We start from the raw sequence: 19,815 nt of genomic DNA, 5'->3' as shown, positions 1-19,815 counted from the left end.
CTAGGCTGGCCAGACAGGCGCTATGGGTAGAGTTCCTGTTTGGTAATTCCTACTTTTTTGCCATTGCCAAGGCTAGGGAAGTAGGGAGGTGGCAGGCCGAGGCATTGAGCTCAGCGTAGCCTGACCCGAAGCCCACCTTGACTGATGGGTCAGGAAGGGAGACCAGAAACACAGCCCTGCAAAGGCAACCGTTATAGTAGCGGCCAGACAATGGTCACTCCTGCAGACAGGGTGGGCAAGTGTGGGCTGGAGAGCCAGAGGGCTCTGCTGCTAACAGTCGCTACAGGCAGTTAAAGCGACCACTCGAACACTTTTGAGGGCAAGTGTTGGCCTCTGTTTTTTATGGTGGTTGAATGATTTTCTTGAGCTCCACTTTCTTCATTGCAACCAGGTGACGGTATTGGTGCTGATCTTCTCTTTCTGGGCCGCATCTGGACATTCTTTGCCAGCCAAAGCTTCCTGCTCTGCTCCTGAGAGGAGCCACGGCCACAATGGGAAACGACTCCTGTGAGTAACAGCTTCACCAGCAGCCTTGGGCTTTGTGAGCCCCCAAATGCAATGGGCACGGCTGCTGCTCCATCCTGGAATGTTGATTGTGGGGACAACCTCGAGGGAATTCTGGGGTGTTTCCTGAGAGCAGCCAGGCCTACCCAGGGTTTTTTGATTGGACGCAGCAATTGATCATTTTGTCCCTCCTCTGCCATTCTACACAAGCATTTGGAAGATGACATTGCTCGTAGAACAAACTGACATCAGTAGGGTTCCCTTCTGGGCTTGGTGCCTGCTTGTTTTCGTCAAGTGACAGTCAGAAAAAGGGAAGGCTTGACCTGATCATTCAACACTCTAGATGGAAAGGCGGGTATCCCGAGCCCAGAAATCAGAGTGTGGGTTTGTTGGATTTCCAGCAAAAGAAGGAGGTGAACAGGCTTTTCCCAAACCTTTTCCAAGCAGTAAATGTCACAGGCAGCGTTGGGTTTCCCCTGTTCTGGCTTGGAAGTTGTAGCTGGTTGTCCTGGGTGCTCCTGCAGAGAGCTTGGCTTTTCAGATACGCTTCTGTGCAACAAAACCATCATTTCCCTGCAGTTGTTGCCGAGGGAATGGCTCCACCACAAAGGATCCTCTTTCCCCCGGAGAAGATTTGCATGGACTGGCAGCAAAGGCAGAAAGCTGGAGCAGGCCTCTACAATGTGGACAATACGTGCTTCCTCAACTCCGTGCTGCAGTGCCTGACGTACACACCCCCTCTTGCCAACTACCCGCTCTCTCATGAGCACAGCAGCTCCTGTGAGTACTTTTAGGAAGACCTCCTTGTCAGTCTGCTGGGCACTTCCCAAGCATCCCCAGAACCTGCAACGGGATGTAGGAGAAAAGCAGCCCTTCTTTGTCAGCTGCCCCCAAGCTGGTGTTCTGGGAACACTCAAGCCTAGAAGCTGCTTGTCCTATCAAGGTGTGTTCGCTCTCACAAAGACGCCTCTTTCTAGTCCCGGGTGTTGTTCCCGATTCCTGCAGGTTAAACTCTCTCTGCTGGTTGCACAGAAAACTTCTGTCAGTGAAGCATCCCTCTCAAGAATGTTTTCTGTGTACTGAGATGTCCTGGGCATATGTAGGACAAGGCCTCAAGGACAAGAGTCCAAGTACTGATAGCCTGATGAATAGAGACTTGTTAGAACTTGTAGGGCACAAGCCCTGGGAGCAAAGGAACAAGCTAACTGCAGACCCCTGAGCCGTTACAGTTGAGGAGGCAACCAGACGGACAGAGAAACAAGTAGCCAGATAAGGGAACGGATGGCGCCAATATGTAATCAAGAAAGCCGCGTAGAAAGAAACTCCCTAACCTTGGAATAGAAATTATTGCTAGGTCAAGATAAACTAGTAAGTACCTATTGTTCTAACGGTGTGCCTTAAATATCAACCAATCAGTGTTTTTTACGCTTAAGATTTAACCAATCAGTGTGTAATATGTAGAAGGTAGAAACATATATAATTGTAAGAAAATCACTAATAAAGGGACATTTGCTTGCATCAAGCTGCGTCCCGTCTCTTCATTCGCCGCAAACTGGTGACCCCAACGTGATGCGTTTAAGGATCTAACGTGAAGGGCTCTCGAATCGCCTATCTAAGCGACATGCAGCGAATCCCACAGAACTTTGAATGATCTGCTGAAAGGAAGCAGGAGCCGGCTGGCCATAAATCCCTCCGGAGTTGAGAGGTGAGCTGTGGGAAATCTGTAACGGGGAATCACGCTTCGTCCCCAGAAAGAGACGTATATGGACTCATAAAGGGTCTTCTAGTCAGATCAGGGAGTCCGTGCCTCAGTCTCCTCAAATGGTGACCCCTATGGTGGTGTTCCGAAGCCTTGGAAGAATAAGGACGGAAAAAAGACAGCTCGTGGAAGAGGGCTGCGTTCCGGAGGAGACGGCTTGGCTGAACGATCGTCTTGCTGTCTGGACCAGGCGGACAACCTAAACCCCGAGGATAACGCCTGTATGCATCGAGACAGGTGAGCAGCCAAGAAACCTTAGAGATTTTAAATATTTGAAGAAATTTTAAGAAGCTTTAGAAACCTGTACTCATTGAGACAGGTGAGCAGTCAAGAAACTTTAGAGACTTTGAAAGAAATTAAAGCGGTCAGCAGCCAACTGTATGATGCTGCCGCAGAGGGAAACTCCGTGTCGGGAATGCATTTAACATCTTGGTGGCAAATTCTGACTACTCTTTGCCAAGTGTGGACTAATTCTACTAACGGTGCTAAACCAGAGGAAGCTGTAAATTCCACCAACAGCGCGACTCTTCTCAACACACCGTCAGCGACGGCGATTCCGTCCACACCTCCTCTGCCCTCAAAGCTTCTGTCACTGATTGCAGCGACTCTCACAACACAGGACCAAGCACGGGAACAGGACAACTCGGACAATGATTTTATTGACACTGATAAACCTTTTGATCCAGGTCCTATAGATCTGGAAAAGGAGCTAGACCTTTCCCCCACCCCCTTGTCTCTCCTGATGCATTGATTGTATTTTGGGGGAGGGTGAAAGGGAGTCTGAGGGATCGGTGGCAGGAATGCAAGTGGGAAACACTTAAGTGATGGGTTTTGGGAGTCGCTAGGGCATGTTCAGTATTTTGTCAGACAAATCAACCTGCAGAGTGGCAGCCTGTGCAATACGAGGCTGTTAAAGAGTTAAGCAAAGCAGTGCGGGAAGGGAGGATTTATAATACATTTGCTATGTCCCTTCTTGAAGTAATGGCAGAGCCTTATACACTCACACTGCATGATTGGAAGTTATTGCTTTGTATGGTACTAACTGATACAGTATATGATGTGGTTATTTGATTTTTGTGAGCTACGTGTAGTGGCCTTGATTGAAAACCTTAATTGGGGAATTGCTGTTAACTATGAGCAGATAGCTGGAGCAATTAACTGTGCCGATTCTGTGACTCAGGCAAGGTATCCCAGGGACAACTGTTTGCAAATGAATGAGATGGCTATTAAGGCAGTCAGGATGCGGGAGTCTTGCCACAATCTTGCAGGGTCCTAGAGAGTCACTAACTTTAATACTAACTTGATTGATCGGCTTCAGAATATTTTGCAACAAGTCGAACATCAGGAAGCTCAAGGGTTGCTTTTAAAACAACTAGCTGTGATAATGGCAATGAAAACTGTAAACGGGCAACTTTCACAATCGCAACCCCGACATGTGTCAAATGATTGTAACGCAGAACTCACAGCAGACTGTAATTCTCAGGCTGAGTTCTGGAATGCAGCATAACAGATTTTTGCTTCTCTAATCTCTTCTGTAAGAATAGTACACGCTCTTAACTTGCTTAGTAAATTAGGCTGCTAGCTTGCTAAACAAAGTAATACTACAAATACTATTTTTTTTTTTCTGGCTTATTAACAGATGTTGATTCTGTCCATCATATGTTGCTACAGAACCAAGTTGCTATTGATTTTTATTATTAGCACAGGGACACAAGTGTGAAGACTTTGATAGGATGTGTTACGTGAATCTGAGTGACCACTGTGAATTAATTTACAAAAGTATACAAAACTCAAAAGCCTTAAAACAAAGATCTGCAACAGAGCCAGGGGCGGGATGCCTTTGGTCTCTTCTCACGGCTGGGAAACTTTGGGCCATGACTCAAAAGTATTACAGGATTTATTATAATTATCTTTAACCACCTTGTTGATGTTTGCCTTATGTCTCCCATACCTTTTTTTTTCTGTATTCAGTGTTTAGTTGATTGTAAATTAAAGCAGGTCATGGTCACCCAGCTACACACACCCTTTGCCTCCTCACAATTAACAAGCATAAAAGGGGAGAATAGAGAATGTCTGAAGAGAGAGATAGGAGAGGAAACTGGAGAATTATTTGACCTAACAAGAGATGAGAGAACAGCTGGGTATTGTGAAGGAGACTAGGAAAGATAAACATGGTTATCTAGTGAAAAATAGGTATCTGCATGCTTGTAGTGATATATAGCTATGTAACTCCATGAATGATTTCTGCCCTCAGCCTGGTGGAGCATACAGCTGCCGTTTGTGTCCGGGCTCAGAGATGTAAATAGGGGCTTCTCTGTTTTGGTAAAGTGTTTCTCTTTGCATAAAAAAAGAGGGAACGAAGGGAATGACCCCAGAGGTATGTTCAGAGAAGGCATGCTATGTTTCGAACTTTTTGACTGAACCAGTTCTTGTTTGGTGTGCCCTTCCACCTATGTATAATGTTAATCCAAAAGAAGCTGATATTCTTTACACTTTGAATGTCAATAATTGTCTTTCTGTAGATACTAATGTAGTAGGAGGCTATGATGGGAACGTGTCGCAGGGGTTCTTCTCTTATCCAGAGTAACAGCAGGGAAAGCATTAAAGAGTTAAATCACCTTGTTTGGTAGGCAGTTAAGAATGTGAGTCAAAATTGCCGCTGCTTTTTGTTGTTGGTTCAAGGACGTGGCTGTGAGGATTTTGATGGTATGTGCTGCGTGGATTTTAGGCGCCCCATTGCAGCAACATGTTATCAAAACCTGAGAAAATGTCAGCCTTTTTTGGCATCCATTCACTCAATTGGCAGTATTGTTTGTTTGCTATTACCTTGGTTGCTGTCATGTTTGCAAGGGCCCTGCAGAACATGGCAAACCTGGTACTAGCTGTTCAAAAACAAAAAGGGGAAATTGTAAAACTGTACGGAACAAAGACAGTGGGTTATTTTGACATTGATAATATGTCTTAGTTGGTTTTTTATTTGTTCTATTACTTGTGCCTTGTTTTTGCTCGATTTCAGGGGTTCTTTTTGTGCAACAGGAAGGGGGAAATGTAGGACAAGGCCTCAAGGACAAGAGTCCAAGTACTGATAGCCTGATGAATAGAGACTTGTTAGAACTTGTAGGGCACAAGCCCTGGGAGCAAAGGAACAAGCTAACTGCAGACCCCTGAGCCGTTACAGTTGAGGAGGCAACCAGACGGACAGAGAAACAAGTAGCCAGATAAGGGAACGGATGGCGCCAATATGTAATCAAGAAAGCCGCGTAGAAAGAAACTCCCTAACCTTGGAATAGAAATTATTGCTAGGTCAAGATAAACTAGTAAGTTCCTATTGTTCTAACGGTGTGCCTTAAATATTAACCAATCAGTGGTTTTTTACGCTTAAGATTTAACCAATCAGTGTGTAATATGTAGAAGGTAGAAACATATATAATTGTAAGAAAATCACTAATAAATGGACATTTGCTTGCATCAAGCTGCGTCCCGTCTCTTCATTCGCCGCAGGCATACTGGGCCGTTGGCACCTGGGGAGGGCTAGGAGACTGTCTAGGACAACTCCAAGATCTCCATGAGGTTTCCCATCACAATGGCTCTTTGACTAACCTGACTGGCTTGCTTCCCTCCCTCCCTCCCTCTTCAGGTCGCCAGCAAGGCTTCTGCATGATGTGCATCATGGAAGCGCACGTTAACAATGCCTTGAACACCTCAGCCAGCGCCATACAGCCCAGGCACATCATCAATGCCCTCCCACGTAGGTCACCTCAGCTACTTTGATGTGCTTTCCTCTGTTGGTGGAGGACTGAAGTACTATCTTCCTCTTGATTAGGAATAGGAGGACATTTCATGCTTGGCATGCAGGAAGACACCCACGACTTCTTACGCTGTACTGTCACTGCCATGCAGAGAGCTTGTCTGGCTGGAAGCAGCGCGTAAGCACAAACAAACGACCTTTCAAAGTTGCCCAGACTTTTGGCTGCCTTGATGTACCCCCATCAAGGAAACAGTACGACCAGGGCTTGCAGGCAAAGGAAAACTCTTGGAGGAGATAACTCTCTGCTTTACTGTTTCCTTCCAGCTGGGACATCTCTTCTCAACATACTACCATCGTCCATCAAATATCTGGGGGCTTCCTGAGGTCCAGAGGTATGTTTCCACAACTTTTGCTCTCCTTACACTTGCCTGTGCCCTGCTGTGTGCCTGTGAGAAACAGATGAGCGTGTGGCTGGCTCTAGAAAAGATGAAAAGCATAAATGGGCACAACCTATCGACTTCACCTGTTGCTGAGCATTTCCGTTTGCCTTCCAGTCATGTGCTGCAGCTGCAAAGCAGTTTCCGATTCCTATGAGGCCTTCCTGGATGTGCCTTTGGATATCAAAGTAAGAGGGTTTCTCACTGTGCTTCAAGACATGCCAAGCTCCTTGTGGCTTCCCAGAATGTGTGCAGCTGGCCTTGAAAAGTGCACTGTGAACACAGGAGAGCTTGGTGGGAGGTGGGAAGTGGTATGGGAGGTGTCCTGCAAAGGCCATGGCAGCGGTCTCCCTGTAGGTGCTAGACAAGCACGCATTATACTCTCTGCACTGAGGGACTCTCAGCCACCATCTCTTTGCCTTCCCTCAACACCCACCTGGCTCCTAGGCTGATAGCTCGTGTTGTTGTCATTCCTGATGACCCTGCACACCATCGGCAGCTGAACTGAGCGGTGGCACAGTGAGGTAGCTCTTGATAGTGTCAGCCGGAAATCTCTGTGAAGTGAGGGAAATGTTCGGCATCATACCCTCTTTCCTCCTCCATCTGGCTACTCTTTGCAGGGTCACGGTGGGTCTCCTCAGCGTCATCCACTTGGGTCTTGTGGGCAACTCGTCCTGAGTGCTTGGGCGAGGGCATTTCCCCCAGCTCAGAGCTCTCCCTTCTCACCCCTCCAGGCAGCCTCATCTGTCACTGCAGCTCTGGAGAATTTTGTCAAAACCGAGCGGCTGGCTGGTGAAAACAGCTTTCGATGTAGCAGGTAAGAGGATGTCTAACACCAGATTAAGACTTGTACCTGTGTGGAGATGCTGCCTGTCATCGAGCCTCAGGAGGTTCGATGTACAATCAGGAGGCACAGCTTTTCTTTCTTACGGCCTAATGGTTCTGAAGAGTCTTGAAATGGCGTGAGGACGTGTGAGGTGGAAAAGGTTGTCTGGCTGCCTTGGGGCAAGCTAGGGTGCATTTCAGTGCTTGGCTCTCTGCTTGCTTTCAAGGTGTGACGAGATGGTTACTGCCCTCAAGAGGTTTACAATCGATCGCGTGCCCAAGGTTCTCACGCTGTGCCTGAAACGCTTTGATTTTTCCGGCAGGAAGATCGGCAAGGTGTGTACGCAATTGGAGGGCCACTTTCTTTCTTGTCCTGGAGCAGGAGATTTCCCAAAGCAGGATGCTCTGTCACAAGCTGTTCAGGTGGAGCTTTTGGTGTTCCCTTCTGGGGAGAGGAGAGCTCCTGTGGCAAGGCAAGCACATGCTCTGCTGCGACAGAGCTGCTCTGGCCGAGAACAGTTTCCTGCCACCCAAGGCATTACCTGCTGCTTCAGGGACAAGAAGTGTTGATGAGCCCCAGAGATGTATTTTAACATGGCTGGGCCCCGGTCTTGGCACGCTGTTTCACGTGGTATGGCAGTATCCTTCCTGAGCCCTCTTGGTCTCTCCCCAGTTTGTGCAGTATCCCCAGTACTTGGATCTCCGGCCATACATGTCTCAGGGAGCTGCAGAACCGCTCCTCTACGCCTTATACGCTGTCCTGGTGCACAGCGGTGGCAGCTCCTTGGCAGGACACTATTTCTGCTACACAAAGGTAAGGAGCCACTTCCTTTGTCACGGGGAAGAATGTGTGCTGGGGAAGGGAAACTGGCGGCGCTCTTTCTGGCAGCCAAGGTTCTGGGGGAGAAGGTCTCCTTACCGGCTGCATTGGATCTGTGTTGGTGGACTCTTGCTTGTGTAGTTTTCTGCCTGTGTTTTTCCGGAGAAACCACGCATTTCATCTCCAGATATCATTGCCTTTATTTACAGGCCAGTGATGGACTGTGGTACCAGATGGACGATACGCTGGTGGATCGTTGCGACATAAACACAGTTCTCGCGCAGCAAGCCTATTTACTTTTTTATGTCAGGTAATAGCCACTACCAAAATGTGTCGAGAATACATTTCCCTTTCCCGGTTTGGCTATTTTCCTTCCAATCCTCCTGAGTCTTTCCATCCTAGCAGACAGTTACTACCCGCATCATTCAGTGCTGTCCAACGTGAACTGCCCCCCGTCAGTACTTCCCTTCCCTTGCTGGGCTTTAGGCTGCTGCCCCGATGTAAACTGCTACTTGTCTGCTCTCTGTAGCTGTTTGATACAGAGAAGAGTCCCTAAAGCGGCCTACAGGGAAGATTTGGGGGACTCCTGATCAGGATGTGTAGTGATTGGGTGAGGGGCAGCAGTTTTAAACTTCAAGAGGGTAGATTTAGAGTCGATCTTAGGAAGAACTTGTTTACGGTGAGCGTGGAGAGACACTGGCAGGGGTTGCCCAGAGAAGCTGTGGATGCCCCGTCCCTGGAAGTGTTCAAGGCCAGGCTGGACAGGGCTTTGAGCAACCTGGTCTGTTGGAAGGTGCCCCTGCCCATGTCAGGTGATTGGAACTAGATGACCGTTAAGGTCCCTTCCAAGCCAAACCATCCTGTGATGCTATGATTCTATGAAATGGAGGCCGTAGGGGGTATGAAGGCGAGGTCTTGCTGTGACAGGGGCAGACCTAGTGGGAAGACCCCAACTGAATTTCCCATATTCTTGTCTTGACATGTCTTCTCTCTGTCATAGAAACCACTCCAAGTAAATGAGTGAACCCCAGAGGGGGCTGCAAAGGCAGCTCTAAACAAACATTGATCCTTGTTTGTTCTTTTTCTCCCGCAGATGCTCTGCACCCAGCGCTACTTGGGAGCAAACCCCGCTGAGGCAGGGAGAAAAGATCAGATCCCCACGGCGCAGCTATGATCTCTGCAGCCAATTAGTGGAGCACAGAGAGTACCACCAGTCATCAAAGAGGAGGAGAACGAGTCCTCCAAGTCATCGTCATGCTCCCAGGATTGACACAACTCAGGGGCTTTCCAACAGTTTTTCCGAGTCACCTCTTCCACCCAGGGCTGCTGAGGAGAAAAGCCTGCTGAGGCAGAGAGAGCGGAGCAGATCCCCACGGTGTGGCTATGATCTCTGTAGCCAGTTTGTGGAGTACAAAGAGTACTACCCCTTAGCAAGGAGGAAGAGAAGAACGAGTCCTCCAAGTTGTGACCACACTCACAATGATAACGCAGCTCCAGGGACCTCTAACGTCAGCTCCCAGTATTCTGCATTCAGCGCTGCTCGGTAGCAAACCCTGCTGAGGCAGAGAAAGTGGAGCAGATCCCCATTGCACTGCTATGGTCTCCAAAGCCAGTTAGTGGAGCATGGAGAGTACCACTGGTCACCAAGGAGAAGGAGGAGAACGAGTCCTCCAAGTCATTGTCATGCTCCCAGGATTGACACAACTCAAGGGCTTTCCAACAGTTTTTCCGAGTCACCTCTTCCACCCAGGGCTGCTGGGGAGAAAAGCCTGCTGAGGCAGAGAGAGCGGAGCAGATCCCCACGGCGTGGCTGTGATCTCCGCAGCCGGTTTGTGGAGTACACAGAGTACCACCACTCAGCAAGGAGGAGGAGGAGGGTTTCAGTGCACTACAGATGCAGCTGAGAGAAATACTCAGGGTGCTGTGGTGGAGACACGGGCGGTTTGCAACCCTGGATGAGCGTGGAGCACAGCATCTGTATCATGGAAAATCAGAGAGGAGGAGGAGGAGGAAGATCCAGGAAGCACCGCAAGTGACTCCAACTTTGAACAAGCTGCACAAAAAGCACCAGCAGCCCACCCTGTCCCTCCTCCCAGTGCTGCCTGTGGTCACCAAGAGCTCAGAGGGAGCTTCCAGAGACTGGGACAGCTCCACCAGCTGGCCCACCTGCCCACAGGACCATCGATGAAGAGCTTTAATCTCTCTTCAGCTTTGGGGATCACCTTGCAAAAACAACACTCATTTGGAACCCACCGGCAGAGAAGCCAAAGCCAGAATTAAAAGCAGTTGTTGGCCTTGCACAAGTCACTGAGGGGGCATGTACTTCTCTAGGTTTTGGGGGAGTTGGTGGAAATACCCAGTGTGGGAAGTTTATGCCACGGGGTTTTGAAAGCTGTGTGCTTGCATGGGCCCCTCTTGACATCTCTTCCTTTTAAACATGGAGTTCAAGTCACTCAAATGGAAAAGGACTAGGTGAGCCGACAGCGAGCAGGACTGAAAAGGACTGAACAGCCGGGCCCAGCGGGTGCTGCTCGGTGGCACCAAGTCTGGTGTGAGGCCAGGAACTAGCGGTGGCACCAGGGGTCAGTACTGGCTGCAAACCTCTTTGACACCTTCCTTAATTAATGGTCTCCACGATGGGGCAGAGGGCACCCTCACTTTGGTAAATGACACCAAAGCGGGAGGAGCGGCACTTAGGCCAGGGCATCGTGGTGCCATCCCAAGGGACCTGGGCAGGCTGGAGAGAGGGGCTGACTGGGACCTCATCTAGTCCAGACCTCCTTCAGCATACACAAGCCAAGCCTGTGTATAACAATGAATATGCAATGTACCATGATGCTTATAGAGTGAACAATGGAGGGGAGAAGTTAGAGGAGAGTCCATCGTAACTTTGTCCCATGGGTCTCCAGGTACCCAGTGAAAGCACAGCAGCTGCTTTGACTGCTCCGCCATGTCCCTGCACCATGACGCGCTCAGCAATTTTTCCAGGCAGAGTACAGAGGCGCTAAGGGGGCCAGAGGGACCCTGCAGGGCTCCTTGGGGGACTGTGGGACAAACAGAGTGCCTGGGTCACCCTGACTGCCTCAGGAGGGCTCCCATGATCTGGCTAGAGAGCTACACAAGGCTCTGGGGCATTACAGACACCTATGGAGGAGTGCCGTGGAGACTCAAGGGGAATGGTCGAATCTAGGGTCCAGGCCCCGAGTCCAGTGGGCTTTCTTTTGGTGCTAGAGTCCCTGCAGAGGGGTCTGGGGTGCAAGGAAGGGCTCAGGAGGCATCCTGGGTGGACTAGAGCGAGCCTAAGACAACTCCAGGGCAAAGACAGCTCCAGCGCACCCTGGGGCAGAGGGTGCCCAGGGCCAGGTGGCCTCCACAGCCATCAGGGACCTGGCAACAGGCACTGTGATGTGTGGGGGGCAGGGAGCGTGGCATGGGCTTGTTGTGCTCATCATCTCCCTGCCCCTTTGCAGTGCCTTGATGTTGCAGCTGGTACAGGCACTGCCCCCCAGCAGCGCAGGGACCCTCACACAGCACTCCAACTAACATCACTGGCACAAGCTGCCCAGAGAGGCCTCTGGAGACATTCCAATGCCACCTGCACAGAATTTTGTGCAACCTGCTCTAGCACAGCCTGCTTTTACACGGGGGTGGACTAGATAATCTCCGGAGGTTCCCTCCAACAATGACCACTGTGTGATTCTGGGACTTGTGGCACTTTGGTTGAGGAAGAAGATGTCAGGATCCTCAGGCAACCCAACGTCTGACTGCCCTCCCAGTCTCCCTGTCCAAGAAACCTGCCAGTCCTCACTAGCAGAAATTGGAACTCCACACGTGGGCTTGCAGATGTGCATGAGCACTGCAGGGCAACAGCCTTCTCTCTCTTCCCCATCCTATACTGCAGGGCAAGTGCAGATGTTCTACGGAGGGACCACCAGTCCCCACAGGCCCTGCTGCCCTCCCTGTCATGCAGTAGCTCCTCTACCCTGGGCTCCCTCTACCGCGTCCCAGACCACTGGCCTGCTGTGATGGTACAGCCAGTGGCACTAACCTGCATAGCACATTCCCAGTCCCTCAGGGCCACTCGGTGCCAGTGGGGAAGCTGGGAATCGCCCCTGGCCAGGACTCAGCAGGAGTTCCTCATGGATGTCAGGGAAACAGCACAGAGCCCCATCCATGTGAAGCCACACCCAGTAGCCCCTCAGCCATAGCTGTGGTTACACAGAACCTCGCCAAGGAGCTCATCCGCATCGTCCAGGACACCATCATAGTGACCAAGCAGTACAAAAAGTTTTTGCAAATGATGATGGCCAAGTTGCGAAAGGAAGCCTGTGGTGGGACCCCCCTGCAGTGCCCTCCTTCCCCCCGCCAGGAAAGAGGAGCAGCTCTAACCAGGCCTGCTGCAGCCCAGAGGGTGCCCCAGGGCCTTTGAGTGGAGCTGCTGGGGGCAGATGTAGACTCAGGGAAGACAGCAGATGGGGACAAAGACCAAGGGCAGGACACGGTGCCAAGCAGAAGCAGCCCTGTGCAGATGGGCAGAAGGAGCCCGGTGGGGGTGACGAAGAGGAGCCCCTTGGCACCAGGCAGAATGAGCTCCATGGGCCTGGGCAGCACCATCCATGTGGGGCCGGGCAGGAGCACCCCAGCAGAGCCCAGGCCCCAGCACCGGGAGCCCGTGGGCAGGGCACGTGGGCAGGTGGCCTCAGGACTGTGCCAGGCAGGACTGTGCCTGCAGGACGGCTGCTCCTGGCTGTGGGGCTGCCCAAAGGCTCGGTGGAGATGCGACTGCTGGCCCCACTGCATCCACTTCTGCAAGCCCCCGTGGTGGCAGCGCTGCTCCCAGAAGAGCAATGGGTTTCCCTGCCAGTGAGCAGCTGGCAGGGTGCAGGGCTGGGAACCCCCTGGGCTGCCCCCCATCTGAAATGTTCAGTCTTTTTTCTATCCTAGTGCTGGGGCTCATCCATCCGTCCCACAGCTGGGGCTGTGTCACTCTGAGTGCCTGAACCCAGTGGGGACAAGCAGGCATTGGGCACGGCTTGCACCCACAAAACAGGGGGTGGGGGTGCCTGGTACCACAGTCGGTGGCGTGTGGGGATCGGGCTGGGCTGGAGAAAGGGGCCGGCAGAAACCTCATCAAGTCCAACAAGTGCCGAGTCTGGTGCCTGTGGAGGAACAAGCCCAGGCCCCGGCACAGTCAGGGGTCACCTTGCTGGAAAGCAGCTTGGCAGAGGAGGTCCTGGTGGGCCCCTCAATGAGATGCCTACTGGGCAGGGGACTTGGACCCCTTGCAAAGGGGGGATCCAGTATGTATTGAGACGCCACAGTTAATCCATACACCACAAACACAAAGTCTTGTTGTCCCCGGGTTGGCATATTCAAATGCCTAACAAATGGGGTAGGGGCTTGGTCCCTTAAACACTTTTTGTCCAATACAGATAATAGAGTTGAAACACAGGAAATAAATCCCTTACCCCATGAGAATACTCTCCTCAGGAATTGTTTGTGAACAATTAGTTGTGAGTCGTGGAATAGAACCATGGTATACCCCAGACTTGCAAACCTTTATTCCAGACATGTGACCTTGTTGGGGTTTTCTTGCACCAGGGTTTAAACCTGGAGATCCCATATGTTAGGCAAAAACTACCAATCGAGAAAACACATTGAAATATATGTGGTTTCACTTACTATCAAAACAAAGTGGAATTTTGTGAGGGAAGGAAAAGAAAAAACCTGTGACCTATCAACATGCTCCACCGTTCAATATCCAGCCCCTCAGGGTCCTTTCTGGGCATGTTCAGATGGCAAGTTGTACTTCACACTAAATAGTTCCCTGAAATTATTTACATATGCATAAGGCACTTGTGTATGTCACTTTGCTCCTGTGGGGCTTTCTTGGGGTCTTTTGAGACTACTGGTGGTCAACAAGTTGCTGAACTTTCTTGGGGCACATGCACTCTGCTTGTATTATAGAACCTCATTTATTCTCGGTGCTATATGGTTTTGACAGCAGTGCTCTGTTACCCCACTTCCCTTGGCTATTGTTATAGCCCAGGTGCCTCAGAAGGCTTGCCACCCTTTGCTGAGTTTACTCAATAGGTCTAGTTAATCACTGCTTTAGCTGCAGACTCTCCTGATGACTCTTTACAACTTAATCCTGTCAGCGAGAAGCATCCAACTCTGCCACTGAAGGGCAGCAGGCTCCAGTCACCAGGCTGCTCCCCACAGGGCACAATCCCTACTGCCTGGATCTCGGTGGTGAGAAGCTGTATATAAAAATGAACTATTTTCCAGCAAGGGAAGCAAGGCTTGAACACACATACTCTGGCTGGTAATTCTCCCAGGCAGCTGCATATTCCCAGTCCCTCTAGGGGACTGGGCTTCCCCCAGGGCTGCCCCAGCCCAGCCTGACTCCAGCTGCCCGGGGGCCCGGCACGCTGGGGGGTGGGAGCTCCCACACACACACACATCCCCGGGCAGCCAGCAGGCAGGAGACACCCCTGCGCTGGCCCAAGGGCCTCCCTCGCCCCATGGCCGGCCCCAGCCCCCACTCAGCCTGGCCACAGACCCAAAACACGCTGCGACCCCCCAGCCCAACGTGGCTGCCAGGAAGCTGAGGGTGGGCAATTACAGCTGCCAGCACACCCTGGGAACAACATGGCCATGGGGCAGCCCCAGGCCTACAGCTCCCAACACGCCCTGGGAACAACATGGCCATGGGGCAGCCCCAGGCGTACAGCTCCCAGCATGCCCTGGGAACAACATGGCCATGGGGCAGCCCCAGCCTACAGCTCCCAACACGCCCTGGGAACAACATGGCCATGGGGCAGCCCCAGGCGTACAGCTCCCAGCATGCCCTGGGAACAACATGGCCATGGGGCAGCCCCAGGCAACAGCTCCCAGCAAGTCCTGGGAACAACATGGCCATGGGGGAGCCCCAGGCCTACAGCTCCCAGCATGCCCTGGGAACAACATGGCCATGGGGCAGCCCCAGGCATTTAGCTCCCAGCATGCCCTGGGAACAACATGGCCATGGGGCAGCTCCAGGCCTACAGCTCCCAGCATGCCCTGGGAACAACATGGCCATGGGGCAGCCCCAGGCAACAGCTCCCAGCATGCCCTGGGAACAACATGGCCATGGGGCAGCCCCGGGACTACAGCTCCCAGCATGCCCTGGGAACAACATGGTTGCCTGGCAGCCCCAGGCCTACATTTCCCAGCATACCCTGGGAACAACATGGCCACCTGGCATCCCCAGGCCTACAGCTCCCAGCATGCCCTGGTATGTAAGGACAGAAAATAATATTGTCTCAACATCACTGTTTCGCTACCGCCATTTTCCTGTTGCCGAGCAGAAGGGACTTTGTTTACCTACTTTGTGACCACAGCATCCTGTTGTTGGCAAGAAAAAGCCTCATTCGGGACGGCTGCCGCTGGAGACACGCTGCCCGTCAGAACTGGGGCTGGGGAGCCAGCACAGTAACACCTGGGCACGCGGGCGAAAATTGTGCGAACTAAACTATTTTAGGAGAACTGGGCGGTTTTCCGGGGAAATGGTGTGGACTGAAACCTATAACTGCTGGGGCTCCGCTCACTCTTGTGCTCGGCGACTCGGAGGTCTCCACGGACTTCACCGACTCCACCTGCTCCACCCGCTCGCTCACCTCCACAGAGTCTGGGACTTGGACAACCGCGCCGAGACAATACATCACTGGAGTCCTATATTGGTGGTGGTGAACAGATGCGCCTCTCCCATTCTCTTGCTTAGGGATTCTGACTTTCTCTTCCTCTCTGTCCTATCGTAAGTATTAGTTGTTGTAGAGAATAAAACTTGTAAGCTTGTATGGCATCCGGCCTCGTTTGTGCCTTAATCTAATTCTTGGGATTGTTTAAGAACCATCCCCGATATCGACTTCCAATATCGGATCGGGACAGTACCTCAGGTGGGACCGCAGTGTGAGCCCTGCGCTAGGAGCCGTGTATCCCAAGTGTGAATGTAGAGGTTGGGCCTTGTTTTTAGCTTGGTTCAAAGTGAACTGTGCTGACTGATTCTCTCATCAGAGCAGGCAAGTCTGATCCCTGAGAGAATATTGTCATGGGTGGAAGAGTTGAAGTGCAAGGACTGTGTCAACAAACAGGTGGTTTGAAAAGTCTTTTGGTTCAAGGATCTGGTACGGTTGTGTAACGCCTTTTGGTTTTACAAAGGTGTCTAGTAAATCCAAGTGTTCCTGCCTGTGTCCTAGTAGTGCAGAGACCTCTGTACTTTCTTTAGACTGATTGATGTGTAAGATCTGGGGTTTTTTTGGACAGCTCTGAAAATTGTTCAGAAGGTGGCTTGTATGTTGGGTGAAATCAGTCGTCACTTCCATAAACCTCTCGCCTGGTAAGAAGACCTGTGGAAGCTAGGAGGGTTTCTTTTTTTTTTTCCATTTTTTGTTTTTGGTTTGGTTTGGTTTGGTTTTTTTGTTTTGCTTTGTTTTGTTTTGTTTTGGTTGGTTTGGTTTGGTGTTTTGTTTTGTTTTGTTTTGTTTTGTTTTGTTTTGCTTTGCTTTGTTTTGTTTTGTTTTGTTTTGTTTTGTTTTGTTTTGTTTTGTTTTGTTTTGTTTTGTTTTGTTTTGTTACTGGGAGGAAAAGCAGTGATTAAGTATCACTCTGTGATACCCCCAGGTGCAGGCTGTGTAGTGCATTTGAGGTGGGTCGTTCCTGTACAGCCAAGACGGAGCCCAGACTCCTCAATGCTTTGCGCACTGGCAGTGGAAGCCTTTGTGCAGCTGTGGGGACTGGCTTTCTGTGCTGCAGCATGAAAAATAAGAAACACTAGTGTAAGGCTGACAGAGAAGTGGAAAGGAATGGAATATTTTTTGCTGAAAAGAGTATGTCCTGTAGTTTTCAAGCTCTCAATATCTCCACGTGGAATTTAAAACCTGCTTTTAACTATGCTGTTCTGTTTCAATGAGAGGGAAGGTGTCTTGTAGTCACAGATGATCCGTTCTGTTAATAAGGTTCTTTGCCTTCTGAGTTGAGCTTTCTTGGCTTTACATGAAAAGTGCCTCAAGCTGTACGATTTCAGGAATTACATCTACATGGGGATTTAGAGACAAATGAAAAAGTATGTCATCTTATTGTTTCAGTATATGAATACTTTTAAACAGTATTTGCTGTGTTTTGAGCAACAGACCCGCTTCCCATGCACCTACATAAACCCCAGTGAAGCCACATGCAGTATGGTTTGTGATGTGATATTTACTTGATTCGTAAGCCGTACTATGCTGTGCTCTTCTGGGCTTGTCATAGTCCTTTGAAACACAGCCCTGCACATCAAACGAGCAAGCTGTGTAATCTGCTTTCCCTCATAATGTAGAGCCATGTAACTGTCATCAATACAGGCAGAACAAATCTAGTTGAGGGATTTGTGGGCTACTGTGCGAATCGTGGTGTTCCAGGAATTTGCCCATGCTTACTAATAAGTTCCTGTATTTGAATAGGAATGGGAACATGACGGTACCACAGAGCTGATCCGATGTCCACTGCCATGATTTTCCCTTTTTCAACAAATTATACCAGGGCTGAGCAACGACAGAAAAGGCAAGAATACGGTTACATCAGAATGCAAACTTGTAGTTCCAGCATACTAGATGGATTGTGCCCAGATGCTTTCTGTTCCAGTGTCTCTGGTGCAACAGAGGCAGCTCCTCTAACCCACCAGACTCCTTGGAATCTACCTTCTTGTGCTGGCCCTTGGCACTTTGATTCTGGGACTTTGAGTCCAACTTGATCAGTGTTTCCCAAATGGTTTTCATTGTCTCTCTAATGCTTTCTGTCCCTTCTCACCCGCTGAGGATTCCATCAATGTACCGATACACTGTGATGCCAGGTGGAATAGATCTGTGCTAAGACTACAGCCAGAGCATTGTGAGCAATAGCAGGGCAGTGTTTATATCCTTACAGAGGCCTATTGAGAACGTACTGAGTCCCTTTCCAGGTAAAGGCACGCTGGGCTTTATCTTGGATGTGGAGCGGAATCTAGAGGAACATATCTCCCATATCAAAAGGAGCCTTCCAAATCAGGGAGGCTCCCTGTATTTGTGTCACCAGCTGGGTCTTGTTGGGCACTAAAAGGGAGTTAGCATTTAGCTTGCGGCTATCGAGAGTTAGGTGCCATTGCCCGTAAGGCTTTCTGACTGGTCAAAGCAGAAAACTGTATGGAGAGTGGGCTCTAGTGCTGATACCTCTCTTTTCTAAATGTGCCACCACCCCATCCATAGCGGAGTTTGCTGCTGCTGTCAAGGGGCATTGTTTTAACTGGTAACTGGAGAGCGAGGAAGAGGTGTGGATGGTTGTAACAGACAAATTAATTTCCCTGTTCCATTTTTCTCCCACATCCACCCAGTAATTATGTGGGGCTCCCTATCGTCTTCCTCATCTGCTGTCACCAGAGAAGCAAAAGACCATACAGACCGGCCAGGCGTTTTCCTGCACCGACCATATGGCAGGTCAGATCCCAAAATGTTACTCTCAGCTTCTCCAGCGAGCAATTCTGCATCTGCCATTTGTTTTTCCTGGCCGGGGTAGCCATAAATTAATTTTGGCCACTTAGCTTTCCTTACTTACTCCCTCTATTCCGGTATACCTTACTTTGCGGCAGCCAGGTTGTGTAAGTAATGCCTTGGCCGGGGTCAGCAGTGACTACTGACATTTGGACAGCTCCATCAATTAAAAAGTGCACAGAAATTTTTTTGATCCAATTGGAATACTGAGAAGGGTTTCGGGGCCTTTCTCAGAGTGCCATACACTGCATAGTCATGTGTCATACACAGGTTTGGTTACTGGTTTTTCACTTCTAATGCAAATACGTATGCATCCTCAATAGCACTACTGATGTGTTTTACCTAACTACGCATGTTCTCCAAGCAGGGTCTTGGCCTCTTTCGGGTGGAACTATTTGAGTTGGAGGTCGCCATCTCCCACTGCCGCAATTATCTTTGTCCTATTTTTAACTCATTTTCTGTTGGTGTCAGTGGATCCCAAGACCTTACCAGCTTGTGTTCTCTTGCTGCCAGAACTTTCCTCATTGGAAGGCTTCTTCCTGCGCAACGTAGCTAACGGTGTTCTTTTCACGACCTGGTCTTTGTTTCTCACCCCTGCCAAGGCTGCCTCCCTTGATGGGAAGTCCCTTCATTTGAAACTGCTTTAGAGAGTGGGTCATGTCGGTGGAGGTGTCACCTAGACAGGGGAGTGTGGAAGGTCAGTTCTCTGCATGCGGCAGGGGCTGCATTAATCCCTGTCTCCCACTGCGTGAATGACCGCAAGCAGAGGCACTGTGCACGGAACATCAAGCCTTTAATGAATTAAGAAGGAGAGATATGGGAGAGGGCTGGGGCTGTAGTGGGCGGGTGCAGGTCACACGTCACAGGGATCTGTGCTCCACACCTTCTCTATCAATATATCAACAGCGGTCAGGGCAGTGTGGGGCACTTTGTCTCCTGGAGTCCCTCAGGGTTCTGGCTCACTTGGTGAGCACGGAGTTGCTGTTGGATGCCCTCTGCTTGCTGCCGCCCACCTGCTGCCCACTACAGCCCGCAGCTGTGCCGTCCCTGTCCAGGTTCCCCTCCCAGAGGGTTTTGGAGCTTTTTGCCACCTAGCAGACCACCATCTTCTTGCACTTCCTGGGTGTCATGCTGTCTTGTAGGGAGGTCTTTAGCATCCTGGGGGTACCAGCCAGTGCAGG

The 19,815-nt window shown here is 50.5% G+C and overlaps 1 protein-coding gene across 1 annotated transcript; it reads left to right on the top strand.

The window, feature by feature from the left end:
- Positions 1-1,097: 1,097 nt before the first annotated feature.
- On the top strand, positions 1,098-16,081 carry LOC129737499 (ubiquitin carboxyl-terminal hydrolase 42-like). The gene is made up of 13 exons (XM_055728318.1): positions 1,098-1,284; positions 5,901-6,011; positions 6,087-6,189; positions 6,336-6,403; positions 6,566-6,636; positions 7,183-7,265; positions 7,501-7,609; positions 7,947-8,087; positions 8,303-8,403; positions 11,995-12,121; positions 12,316-12,424; positions 15,705-15,888; positions 15,982-16,081. The coding sequence occupies exons 1-13, from the start codon at positions 1,098-1,100 to the stop codon at positions 16,079-16,081; spliced, it is 1,494 nt and encodes a 497-aa protein (XP_055584293.1).
- Positions 16,082-19,815: the final 3,734 nt, after the last annotated feature.

This window comes from Falco cherrug, chromosome 16 (genome assembly GCF_023634085.1).
Source record: "Falco cherrug isolate bFalChe1 chromosome 16, bFalChe1.pri, whole genome shotgun sequence".
NCBI lineage: Eukaryota > Metazoa > Chordata > Aves > Falconiformes > Falconidae > Falco > Falco cherrug.
The sequence above is the reverse complement of the archived record's forward strand: the minus strand, read 5'-3'. Positions and strand labels throughout refer to the sequence as shown.